We start from the raw sequence: 13,768 nt of genomic DNA on the forward strand, positions 1-13,768 counted from the left end.
CAAACGTAGTTCACAAATTCAGCTGCCAATAACTAAGTGCACAAATTTAAAGCACAAGAACAGGAAGGAAATTTTGGGTTTTTAATAAGAAACGTTTCAAGACCAAGAACTTTTCTAGATTTAAGGGGTAAGTTTTTAATTGTTTTTGTTGTATTTTAAAATTGAGTGTTATGCTTACGCACAAACTTTATTGTGAAGCTGAAAGTGTTAGAAATATCGGGAAAGTTTAAAACTAGGGTTGTTGTTTTTAAATAGGAATTCTCTAGATTTCTACATTCAAGAAAGATCTCAGATTTTTCAAGGCTACATTCAAGAAACATCTCAGATTTCGACTTCTGGCTTGCCTGTGTTCAAGTATGTATGCAAGTCCTTGTATTCAAGTACCGGTATGTTAAGCAAGTATGTTATGCAAAGAGCCAAAGACTCGCGAGGTTACTTATTGAGCAAATTTGTGAGCTGTAAATAAGTTGGGGTGGGATCATTGGTTTAGAATGGGCTGCTCGATGGGAAACTGTCACGGCTGGCTGGGAAGTTTCTCCCCGAAAGAATTTCCCCAGAACTTGGAACTAACTTGGAACTGCAGCGCGAGAGGAGGAGGCGGGGGAAAGCGTTTAACCAATCATGCTCGTTGCCAAATGACGAGCCTTGCCGGCGTCCTATCAGGGCCCGCTGGGTGATGTGGCGCGGCAAAGCAGAGCGGCGAGGCGAAGGCTGCGCCAGGAGTCAGCCGACGGAGTGAGCCCGGGATGTGGTTCGGGGGCCAGGCGGGAGAGGGAAGAGCCGCGGCCGCGGCGGCCGTTGCCATCGCTCTGCTGTGGCTGGTGGTCCTGGTGGTGAGGCAGCTGCTGAAGCAGAGGCGGCCAGTTGGTTTCCCTCCTGGCCCAGTGAGGCTGCCGCTCATTGGTAATATCCACTCCTTGGCGTCGGAGCAGCCGCATATTTACATGAAGAGGCAGAGCGAACTTCAAGGACAGGTATTTCGACGCCGAGAGGGGGCGCAGGAGAGAGGGCGGGAAAGAGCCCAAAGCCCGGTCAGGCGGCTCCGTCTCCGCGAGCTCCAAGCCTAAGTTTTGCTGCTGCTGCTGCACGCTGAATCCTGGCTCTGTTTGAAAATGGCTAGGGTTTCTTCATTAATCGTTAAGCAGCTAATTGTTGGAACAAGTTAAACTTTGAAGGGAATTTTTGTGGTCGTCTTAGTTTTGCACAGCACTTGGCTCTCGGTATAAGTTCCACTAACTGACAACTTCGTCAGTGTTTTCAGGCGATGTGTGCCTAACGCATGTGAAATGGAAGAGTGACCGAGACCTACCCCGCCGTGTGGATGGCAAAGCAACGCGGGTCACAAACCCATATTATGTTTTTGTTGCATTTCCCAACGATTATCCACAAACAAGAGGTCAGGATGCAGTCTGAAGCATCCTTCGTTAAGAATTCACTCCCCCTGAAGAGAAGGGGACTTATTTCTCAGGAAACCGCTTTAGGCTTGAGTGTATTGAACACTACTTCAGACATAAGTGTGGATCGTTTTCACTGTTTCAGCATGAACTTCGTTATTTTGGCACATAATTCTTAAAATAAATAGTACCTAGAATGCGATCACGGCTGTTGTATAATAATTATTACAGCTTTGTGGCCAATAAGAAATTGTTGCCCAGCCTCCCTCTCAGTGGGAAGATGTCTCCTTTTCAGGGTTTTCTAAACTCTCAGGGACATGAGCAACTTGAAAAATAGGGGCGAGAAGACTTGCATGTAAGATTTTGGGTTAGCAATGCACTGCCCTTCTTTGCACTCTGAAAAGTATGAGCCTACCCGTAGCTCAGATCCTAAAATGAGCACTAGGGGGCTACAAGTAGTTACAGCTGTTTTTTATATTTAAGGGCATGTGCCACTCTTTCACACTCTTAAAGTTGCCAGTACGGCAAACATGATATATATTAATTTTATTAAGCCATTTTCACAAGAGATGTTGTTGATGATGATGATGATGATGATGATGATGATGATGATGATGATGATGATTTATTACATTTATATACTGCCCTCCCTCGAAGGGCTCAGGGCGGTGAACATAAAATATACAAGCAGAGTATAAATAAAAACAGACAATTAAATTATGACTCTGCACATTTTGAAGAAATGTTTAAGAGGTTCTTAAAATAGTTATTAATAATAATTTGCTTCCCCACTCTCCCCCCCACCCCAGGAACCCAATTGCTTACATCATTCTCTTTTCCATTTTATCCTTAGAATAACCCTGATAAGTTGGTTAGGTGAGTGTGTGTGGCTGATGCAAGGTCACCCAGTGACCTTCCCTGACAGAGCAGGAATTTAAATTGGGGGCTTCCAGATCCTAGTTTGACACCCCAGATACTACACCACATTAGCTCCCTAATCAAGTTGACTGCATCTGTTCAGTGATGGCACATCCAACTGCAGTAATGCATCTACAGATGTTAACGAGATGCCTCAGTGCCATATACCATTATCAGATATCAGTGAAACTATGCACCTGGGAGAATAATCAGGATACTGTGTTCTTCTATGGAAAAGATGTCAATGGCCAATTCAGACTGCATGTCTGAAGCAGCACTTGCTCATATGAAGTGGAAAACACGCTTCATCTAAGCCAGTGGCCTTGAACTTTTGACATAGTGAGAGCTCGTAGATTAAGGCAATACTGTTTAATAATTATATTGTTATATGTACCCATGGAAATATTTGCTGTTATTTAAAAAGTGACCTGCAGAGACAGCTTGGGCAAAATGGACTGGGACCGATCAGAAAACGCTAGGAGGTTCTAAGCCAAGTGGCTTCCTATAATAGAGCCAGTTGCTTCAGGAAGGCTCAAACATCATTCCTGACAACTGACAGGAGTCTGGAGTGGGTGATGTGACATTGGCAGTGGTTTTCCCTGGAAGTTTCATCACATCTATCTAGGAATAACCAAAAACTCTCTACCATTTCTGGAAGTTCCTGGATAGGACATACTATCACCAGTGATCATTTTGGATTTTTCCCCTCCCACCAGCCAGTGAAGTGCTGTCAGAGAACAACTTCTGGGAGCAGGAGAGCTCCCTTTCTCAGTGAGCATTTATACCCTGCCTCAAACCAGCTTCTCTAGGTGGCTTACAAAGGTTAAAAAAAATTAACACTGCAATTAACAATGATGAATAAAATATAACACTAAAACAGCAATAAATCACATTGAAATAACCCCAGTCCCCATCTCCCCAGACCAGTAGCTGTAAAAGGTTTGCAGGTGGACTAACCAAATGCCTGGGTGAAGAAGGTATTTGCCATGCTTCTAAACCCATAAAGGGTAGGGTCATGGTGAATCTTCAAGGGGTGACTATTCCAGAGCCTGAGGGCATTAACATTATGACTAGGAATTTCTCCATGACTCTACAGTCTAAACCACAGAGATTAAGAGAAATTCCTAGAACATAATCTGGATGTGACATCACATTATCCCTATAACCATCCTCCATTGGCATAGCCCTCAGAATTTCCTAGCATTTATTGAGGCAGTGCAGCAACCCTAGATAAGCTTGATATTAAGTGAAAGAAAACAAAATAAATTGTGGGGGTGGGGTGGAGAGAAATGTTGCACAACATAATGAAGAAAACCTTTCATTACAAATACTCTGTGTGAGCACTGGTTTTGGTTATCACAAACTCTTCTTTATGTCCCCCAGGTCTTGAGGTAAGTCCACCTAGTTTCTTCTCTGGACATTTTTTGACATCAGGCGTAGTCCCCCCCCCCCCCCATTTCAATAGATTTTAATTAATCTTTAGCTCTGAATACCCTATTTCTCCGAAAATAAGACATGCCCTGAGAATAAGACGTAGTAGAGGTTTTGCTGAAGTGCTAAATGTAAAACATCCCCCGAAAGTAAGACGTGGCAAAGTTTTTGTTTGGAAGCATGCCCGTCGAACAGAATACCAGCATTCAGCTGTGGAGCGGAAAAATAAGACATCCCCTGAAAATAAGACATAGCGCATCTTTGGGAGCAAAAATTAATATAAGACACTGTCTTATTTTCGAAGAAACACGGTAGTTAGATTTTATTTTCCGTTTGATTTAGCTGTTCTTTAAGTTTTTATTTGCAGTTTGATTTAGTTGTTCTTTAGGTTTGTTCAGTGGTTAATGGTTCTGTCTACAGTCTTCTATTATTGGCACTGGTTTACATTTTTTCGTTTTCTCATATTGTTTATTTTTATACTTTAATGGTGAAGGGGTCCATAAATATTTAAAATAAATCAATTAAAAATACAGTCACTTTGGGATTATTTCCTAGCAGATCGATGATTTCTTAGCAGTTTTTGTCTGAATGATTTACTAATATGTGCAATAAGATTTTTTGTATATATAGATAGCATTGATGTTCGTGGGAGTTACTCTTTAAAAATTGTAAAAGCGTGTGTTACATTGAATTTATAATTAAAAGGGAGTAAAATCACTGCTAATATTGGTTTTATATTTGATGAAGACGTACCTGAGCATGGTTTGTCATCTTTATAGTAGTAACTTTTATTTTCTGCTAAATATGGTTGCAGATAGTTGAAAGTAGGGAGACCAGAGTTCATATTCCCACTGAGCCATCAAGAACACTATGTGGCCTTGTTCCAGTCACACACTCAGGAAAACAGAGGAAAGTATTTCCTGTCTTACATAAATGAAACACTAAAGTTGCCTCAGGGAAGGGGTTTGTGATATCTTACAGAAGAGTCTTCTTTCCTTTGACTGAGATTCAGACTATTATGAGTGAAATAATTATATTTTTAAAACCGCTTGATTAATTGTTGATGGCTTATGTTTTTTGGAAATATAAACAATTTCATATGGAAATAATTTAATATTATGTCTGGACCAATATTATGTCTGGACCAATTTCATATGGAAATAATTTAATATTATGTCATATTAATTATATGTCTGGACCAAGTTTAACCCCATGCTGTCCCTCCCCCCCCCCCAATTGCTTCTGATTCTAGCTGGAGGGAGGAGAGGTCCAAAGAAAATTAGGAATGAAGACATTCCTAGACTGTTTGAACCATTCTTATTCATCTACTGTGATTGGCAGGACTTTGATTTCGTTGGCAAGGGCAGTCATTATTCCAGTTTTTTTGGGTCTCCAACTGCTGAGGACATTGGAGACAATCTGTTTGAATTACAGTGAGAGGGAGACAGGAAGAGGGACAGCCAACTAGGAATGGGGCAAGCCAAGCAAAGCAGAGAGCTTTTCGGGCAAACATACTATCCTCCATTTGTCATGGCACTCCTGATGGCTGCTTATATTATGATCTGCCCAGGGTACTTAAGATAGTGTATTAACGTAGCACTATATCAGTGAATGATGTAAACTGTAATATCTTTTTTACATCAACGTGTTTCAGGTAGTTTACCCAGTATTGGGGATAAATATGGTAAAGCAATAAAAAAGCAATATTGTGTAGCTACAGTCCAACAAACTTCTGGACATCGTCCAGTGGCATAATAGTATAGTGCTAAGAGCTGATAAAGAAACAGTAACATATATATGTATCCTTATTTTATGCTTGTAAGTGGCATAAAATATTATTTATTCTTTTTATAGATCTTTAGTCTTGATCTTGGAGGTATATCAGCTATCGTACTGAATGGCTATGATGCAGTGAAAGAATGTCTTGTTCAGCAAAGTGATGTTTTTGCGGACAGGCCACCTCTTCCTTTGTTCAAGAAGCTCACAAAAATGGGAGGTATGTTCTATTTTAACAAATGTGTTTTTATATAAAGTTATTACCTCATTAGACTGTTGCTGTAAAATATCTGCCTCTAAATCTCTTTTATATATTACCTGAAGGAAATAATGTTGAAATAACATTTATTTCATAATCTGTGCTTGCTGACTTGGCCTTCCAAAGTCTCATACTACAAAATGCAGCAGTGATAAATCAAGAATGAAGCTGTCTCTCCATATTGATGAGTAGAACTGGGGAAACTGGCTGCACTCAGATGTCTCAACTGACAACAAATGTGCTTGTGTGTTGTGCTTGTATTCACTCTTCATTTACTGAGTTTGAATGTAAACTTCATAATTAGAGAATCAAACTCCAATCTACCAGGATTTCTGAATGTAGGTGCCTGAGTAGATGGCTTCAGTGCATTTCAAAATCCTAGTTAATGGGGCATAAACAATCTCCAGTTTGCCTAGGTTCATGTGTTCAGAAGTAAGGGATGATGTCCCAAATGTGTAACACATATCTCATTTACACATGTGGAACATCATCCCTTACTTCTGTTTATCTAGAACAGGGGTAGGGAACCAATTGGCCATGCTGGTAGGGGCTGATGGGAATTGTAGTTCCTGAACATCTGGAGAGCCGCAGGTTCCCTACCCCTGATCTAGAATATGTGTTATACCTGTGGGAACACATCTTTTTTGACCTGTTTGAGACTTCGTGTACCAGGACTCTTGCATTCACTCACCAGGTTTTTCGGTGCTTTCCAACCGCACGTTCTGTGTGTTTTGTCCTCTTGTTTATGGTTATATGTGTATGTTTTATTTTGTATCCATTAGGGCTTATTAGATTTGATAAGCAGTATTTTTCTGCACTTTTTGAACTTGTATTAAATTGAGCACTTAATCACTTCTTGTTTTCATACGTTGGCTGGTGATTAGTTTGTAGCTTATATAGGTATAGCAGATTGCTTTTTGCGGGGTTTTGTATACCTTGTTCAGGATAAAGATGAGAGTACGGTCCTGCGTTGTGTGCAAGTGACAGGAGGCTGCTTCTGCCAGAGAAAATAGTGCCAAATTTAAATAAGCATTAAAGAATCATTTCTATGTGCAGTTTTCTGTAAAAATGTCCTTTGGCACTATTAAACTTAGAATTTGTTTTAAGAGCATTTTTATTGCTATAAACAAGCACTTGTGAAAACATCCCCCTTTTCACTCGAAGATAGTCCCCTCCATATAGAAAATGGCCAACAGGGCAGCAGCAGGAGAAATGGCAGTAAAAATGACCAACAAGGCAGAAGCGGGAGTTTCAAATCACGTGACAAAATTATTTTCTGAAGATAGGATTGCTGTTCTATTTTGGGTTCTGTGAGGGCAGCCACCAGTGCTCCAGGAGGCTTGGGGCTTCCCCAGCCGCTCCAGGGGCTGGCGAGGACACCTGCTGCTTACAAGAAGAAAAAACAAACCTCAAGAGAATTCAGACACTTGCCAAAAAGTCAAATAATTACTTTATGCAAAAGATGCTTTCAGATACACAAGGTTAGTGAATGACATTAAATTAAAGTGAAAGACATTAAACAAGGTAGGCACTAAGACCACAGTGGAGCATTCAGTAAAAAAAAAGCTTCAGGAAGAACCCCGGAAGAGGTGGTGGATTGTTCTGCAATCAGACTCTCATATTTATCCTGAACAGGGTATAATCTGTTCTGCTAGTTTTTTCTCTCTTATTTCTTTTGTTTCCCATTAACAAAAAGAACCACAATTACTTCCATTCTCAGCATGAGACCTTCCATTCTCAGCATGAGACAAGAAACAGGGTTGTAGCTTACCTGTTTCTCCAACAGTGGGCAACTTCAAGAACAACAGTTGGATTTTATACCCTACTTTTCTGTACATTGTGGAGTCTTAAAGACGCTTATAAGATGGGAACAACCTATCAACCACAAGCCCCACTGGCCAAAGGCATTGCCCATTTTCTTGAAACAAGGGGAAGATGTCACATTGGAGAACCATGCTCAAAAGTGCATGTCAAAGAGCTAGCTATCATTGTTCTTGTACCTGCGACATCCATAATACTTTGACAGTCAACATAAACTCTGCTTACCCAACAAAATCCATTGTGCCTAGGTGTGTGTGGGCTGTGATGTTGGTTTCCGCTGGATTCCCCTGTAAGAATGCTTGATTCCACAAAGACTTCTAGATGGTATATAGTGCATTTCAGTTGAAGACATGTTAATAAACTTAGATCCATATTAATGTTTCCAAGACTTAATTTTACTGTAACTCTTCTGAACTAGGTAGATTGATTTTGTCAACTTGTATTTGCATATAGGCATAGCTTCCAAAAATCAGAAACACTAGAACTAAACAGAAACTAAATGAAACCTTTCATTAAGCATGCTAATACTTGTTCGTTTCAGGTTTATTAAACTCCAGATATGGCAGAGGCTGGACAGAGCATCGCAAATTAGCTGTAACCAGTTTTCGTAACTTTGGATATGGTCAAAAATCTTTTGAATGCAAAATATCAGAAGAATCAATTGTTTTTCTTGAAGCAATTGATACCTATAAAGGCAAGCCTTTTGATCTGAAACACTTGATTACAAGTGCAGTTTCAAATATTACCAATTTAATTATTTTTGGAGAAAGATTTACATATGAAGACACTGAATTTCAACATATGATAGAAATATTTAGTGAAAACATTGAATTGGCTGCTAGTGCTACAGCTTTTTTATATAATGCTTTTCCATGGATTGGTGCCTTCCCTTTTGGAAAACACCAACAGCTCTTTAAAAATGCAGCTGAAGTCTATGCATTTCTTCTTCATCTTATTCAGCGTGCTTCACAGAACAGGAAACCTCAGTCACCTCGACATTTTATAGATGCCTATTTAGATGAGATTGATAAAAATAAAAATGATCTAGAGTCTACATTTTCAACAGAAAACTTAATTTTCTCTGTTGGAGAAATTATGATTGCTGGAACAGAAACAACAACCAATGTTCTAAGATGGGCAGTTTTATTCATGGCTCTTTATCCTAATATTCAAGGTATGATTTTATATAATTACTGTGACATTTTGTCTGTCTGATGAAGTTTGTGCTTTACAAGCAATGTTTTGATGTTGTTCATCTTACAACCCCATTCAAGGGGCCAGCTGCAGTTTTGCAGCCGCTTTGCTGTCCCCAAAGAGGCTTCCCAGTGGTGTGGAGAGGCTTAAAATGCCAAAAAGCCTCCCCACTGCCAGGAAGTCGTCCCTATGATGGCATGTCAGCCGTTCCAGCTGCTGGCACAATGGGGCAAATGGCTGGGAGGGAACTCCAGACTGCCCTCACTGCCTCCAGACTGCCCTCACTGCAGCTGGGGCACCGGGACACTAGCACAGTTGAGGCATTGATCCAAAAAATAAATTCAGGAAGATTGACCAACACTGGTTGATGCTTAGAAGTTATTAATGAAATATGGTGACAAACGGTTTTAAGAATAAAAATCAAACCAAAACTATGGTAAGAGGAATAATAGAGGAAAGTAATGAAGCATCAAAATTGTGTTATAGAATTATATTATGACTTTTTATTGTTATCATATTAGACAACCTGGTCTAACTAAAGGTTTATTGACTTAGCAACATAAAGGGAATAGTAACAGCAGAATTATTTTGCCTTTTCTGAGAATAAAAGTCTATTTTTGTTGTTGCTGTGCATTAATTCCTCTGAGAATAGGATTTTCCAGTGGGAAAAGGGATAAAGAGTCATGCTGAACTTGTAACAACATTAAGAGCTAGTTTTTCATTTTATAAGTACTGGATTAACCACTGGCTACTTGAGCTGCACAGGTCTGTCCTGCTGCAGTAGTCACAGCATATTCACCTACCGTATATACTCGCATATAAGTCGACTTTTTCAGCACATTTTTTGTGCTGAAAAAGCCCCCCTTGACTTATACACGAGTCAGGTGTATTTTAAAAAATATTTTAGGGTTTTTACTTTGTCAGCTCCAGGGGCCGCAGTTTTTAGGCTAGCAGCACCAAAATTTCAGGCTATCATCAGGTGACACTCCTGATGATACCAGCTAGGTTTGGTAAAGTTTGGTTCAGGGGTCCAAAATTATGGACCCCCAAAGGGGATGCCCCCATTGTTTCCAATGGGAGCTAATAGTAGATGGGGCTATATTTTGAGGGTCCATAACTTTGGACCCCTTGAACCACACTTCACTAAACCTGGGTAGGATAATCTCTTGCTGATACCAGCCAGGTTTGGTGACGTTTGGTTCAGGGGGTCTAAAGTTATGGATCTGCAAAGTGTTCCATTGTTTCCAATGGAAGCTAATAGTAGATGGGGCTACCCTTTTGAGGTTCCATAACTTTGGACCCCCTGAAACAACCTTCACCAAACCTGGGTAGTATCATCAGGGTGGTCTCCTAAAGATACTCTGAAATGTTGGTACTGCTAACATAAACATTCCTCCCCTGACAGGCACACCCAAATTTTCCCCAGAGTCTCCCTTTAAATCACCCCCCCCTTCTGAGTGGTTTTAAAGGGAGAATCAGGGCTTACCAGTAGCTGCTGCATTTCCCACCCACCCTCGAGTTATACACAAGTCAATAAGTTTTCCCAGTTTTTTGTGGTAAAATTAGGTGCCTCAACTTATATTCGGGTCAACTTATACACGAGTATATACGGTAATATCAGAGCTAGACTAGAGAAAGGAACTGACAAGGGAGGCATTGAAGTGGGGCCTGGGTGCTCTGAATAATCTCCAAGTGGCTCCTGGTATGAGAAGAAAGATGCTTTCAAAGATTGGTCAGATTAATCCCAAAAGAGTACCCGTGGGGGTTTTTCATGCAGTAAAAGCTAGAAATAATTTTGTAATGCCTTCAAAATTAAAAAATTGAACACATTCTTAAACATTTGCAGGTTGGAGTCCTTTTTGCCTAATATGTGAAGTACTGTTGTAGTTTGCTAGCTGTAAATGTACATTAGTGTGTATTTGGAGAAAAAAAACCCTCTTACAGTAGGACCAAAAGGCCAATAATATGCAAGAAAAAAACATCAGATATATTACATGTATAAGTAAAAAAAAAATAGAGCAAGACAGTAGGAACGGCTTGGCTGATATTGCATGCTAGGATTTCATATCTAAATTGTTCAGAATAAATATGACCATACTTTTCCATAAATTGTTTTTCAATAAACAAAGGGTTTTTTCTTCCTAACAGGGCAAGTGCATAAAGAAATTGATTTAGTTGTGGGGCCAAACAGAACTCCCTGCCTAGAAGAAAAGTGCAAAATGCCATACACAGAGGCAGTCATCCATGAAATTTTAAGATTCTGTAATGTAGCTCCACTAGGTATTTTCCATGCAACTTCTAAAGACACAGTTGTGCGTGGTTATTCTATCCCTGAAGGAACTACAGTAATTACTAATCTCTATTCTGTACACTTTGATGAAAAGTACTGGATTAACCCAGAAGTTTTTTGGCCTGAGAGGTTTTTGGACACTTCGGGACAGTTTGTCAAGAAGGAAGCATTTGTTCCTTTTTCATTAGGTAAGAGGACATACTTATCCATTACGCTAGAAGTAATGAATAAAGTGTGATCACATATCTAGCACCTGATATGCTCATTATTCTGTTTACATCAATTACACCACTTAAATTTTGTCATAGTAGTAATTTAACAAATTACCCATTCAGTGCAGTAGTTTAAATTTTTCTGTGTTCTCATTATTTCTCAGGAGAGATATGGGCAGATTGAGAGAAAGTGGTAGGAGCACCAGGTCTGCATAGCACATCTGGACTTCCACAGATGTCCACAGAACAGTGGGACCAAAAAGGGTGGGAAATTGCTGTTATGTAGATGCCAAGGCGGCACTTCTGGCGCAAAACCAGAGGTAATGTCGCTGCATCAGGGCAGTGCTCTGGTATCCACCCTGTAGAGGTGCCCCAGCACAGTGATATCATTTCTGTGTTCATGATCCAGGCACTACTGTGGCATCAATACATTGTTCCTGCCTCCCAGACTCTTTCAACAGTTGTCAACATTTGGCTAGCAATTCTAGAAAGAGGCTATTCTCCTGAGAACAGCTAACTTTTATCTTCCCCACAGAACTTTCAAATCTTTTCAATGTAATCCTCTGCCTATGTTTTTTTTAAAATTATAAATATAGAAATCTTAAAGTATATCAGCTATGTAAACTACTATGCTTTCCATGTCTTTTTACAAGATGAAGAGTTCTGACGCTCTGCAGCCTTCCTGGACTCTGTTTACTGATGTTACTATTCTTTTGTGAGGGACAGGCACTTGAACCCACCTGCAATGGATTATTAATTTAGAGAAGTATGTCTGAATGTTGCAGAGTCTCTGTTAGCATGTGTGTTCCTAGAAGGGAGCTCCAATCATCCAAATAATTTCGTTACTTAATACTTCAATTTTATACATTTGAGGTTTTTACTAAAGTAGTTTAAATTGATGTATCCATTGCAGGAGAACCCGGATACCCTTTGTTCTGCTAAGAATGGTAACATCTGCAGGTATTCTGTTTATAATAAAAATTTACAAGCAAAAGCGGATTCCGCATGGGCAAAAACAGCGGTGTGAAAATGGTATAAAAGGGTGTAAAAGGGTTTACACTGTTTTCACACCACTGTTTTTGGCCCATGCGGAATCCGCCAAATGAAGAGGTCTTTTCGTTCTCTTTACAGTGTTCACCATTTTAGAATGTTATATAAATTTAACGGAAATCATAAGCAAATAATGGTTCATCATCAATATACTTTTTAATGTGTCACTAATATGTTCTTATTATACAAGCAATTTTGATGAGGGGCACATCGTTAAATATTGTTTTATTTTTTTATTCTTCAGGAAAACGACACTGTTTAGGAGAACAGCTGGCCAGAATGGAAATGTTTTTATTTTTTACTTCATTGCTTCAGCGATTCCATTTGCATTTTCCTTGTTCTTTGATTCCAAACCTTAAGCCAAAATTAGGCATGACATTGCAACCTCATCCATACCTTATCTGTGCGGAGAGGCGATGTTGAATGCAAAACTTCTGGAATAATGGCTAATTATGCATAGATTCAAACAACCTGGTAATTTTATTATTATTTATAAAAACATTGTGCATAGATTCAAACAAACTGTTAATATTATTTATTAATGTTGTTTATAAAATACATTGAGAGCTAGGAACTGAAATGCATGCGATAATGCAAACTCTTAATACCAAGTTCAAAACAGAAGTGCTTATAGTTTATTCACACTGTGGCAGGGTGACTGAGTCCAGGTGAGAAAGACGATGTCAGGATTTAAAGGAGTTATTACCTGCAGCCCTGCAAGGTTGCACTCGTCGGGGCTGTTCGATGGGGAGGTGGGGGTGAGTGGGAATTGTTTGCTTCTGCCTTGCCAAGGAGGGCAGGAATGCATGGGGAAAGCCTTGCACGTGGATCTTGGAAGGTTTACTTCAGAGTAATCCAGTGGATGGTAAGCTTGTAGATCGTGGAAGGGAGGAAGGCCAGGATCATCCTCAGCCATGGTTGTCGCGGGTTGCCAACTCCCGGCGGGCAAATCCCAGGACATTTGGGAGTAGATTCTCAGAAGCTGTGGCTTTTGGGACGAGGGCGGGGGCCATGCTCAGTGAGGAATATGGCTGTCGAGTCCACCCTCTATGGCAGACATTTTCTCGGGGGGTGGGGAGGGGAGAAGTTCAGCCTCCCCCTGAAAGTTGACAACCCCATTAAAGGCACCAGTTTTGATCCACCATCCAAGTGGAATTTGAGGTGGTTCTTTGGGGGGGGGGGGGCATAATCAGTGTCTTGCAACAGAAGAAAAGAGGAATGTATGAAACGGGGGTTCTGTTGCTGGTCATTTGAATCATGTACAAAACAACAGGCTTTTTACTCCCCCCCCCCTTTTGCTTTGATGGGTAAAAATGGGCCCCAAAGAAGAGAACTTCTCCCTGCATGAGCATATATACAGTGTTATCTTCATTTTAGATGTCAAAAAGTATTTGTGACTCCAAGTGTTTTCTTTTCCGTGGAA

General features: G+C 40.1%; 1 protein-coding gene across 3 annotated transcripts in view; it reads left to right on the forward strand.

The window, feature by feature from the left end:
• The first annotated feature begins 709 nt into the window (after positions 1 to 709).
• LOC125425779 (vitamin D 25-hydroxylase) overlaps positions 710 to 13,768 on the forward strand; it is a 62,976-nt gene continuing 49,917 nt past the window's right edge. The window contains exons 1-5 of one of the 3 annotated variants that reach the window (XR_007243448.1): positions 710 to 974; positions 5,598 to 5,739; positions 8,141 to 8,773; positions 10,942 to 11,271; positions 12,590 to 12,819. Coding sequence is in view for 2 of the 3 variants with exons in the window: in XM_048483392.1 (XP_048339349.1) it covers positions 747 to 974; positions 5,598 to 5,739; positions 8,141 to 8,773; positions 10,942 to 11,271; positions 12,590 to 12,768 (1,512 nt within the window). In the remaining variant the exon portion in view is untranslated. Of the gene's footprint in view, positions 975 to 5,597; positions 5,740 to 8,140; positions 8,774 to 10,941; positions 11,272 to 12,589; positions 12,864 to 13,768 lie in introns of those variants that run through there. The other 2 variants (XM_048483392.1, XM_048483394.1) reach the window with 2 other exon arrangements.

Source organism: Sphaerodactylus townsendi, linkage group LG02 (genome assembly GCF_021028975.2).
Source record: "Sphaerodactylus townsendi isolate TG3544 linkage group LG02, MPM_Stown_v2.3, whole genome shotgun sequence".
In the NCBI taxonomy this organism is placed as follows: Eukaryota; Metazoa; Chordata; class Lepidosauria; order Squamata; family Sphaerodactylidae; genus Sphaerodactylus; species Sphaerodactylus townsendi.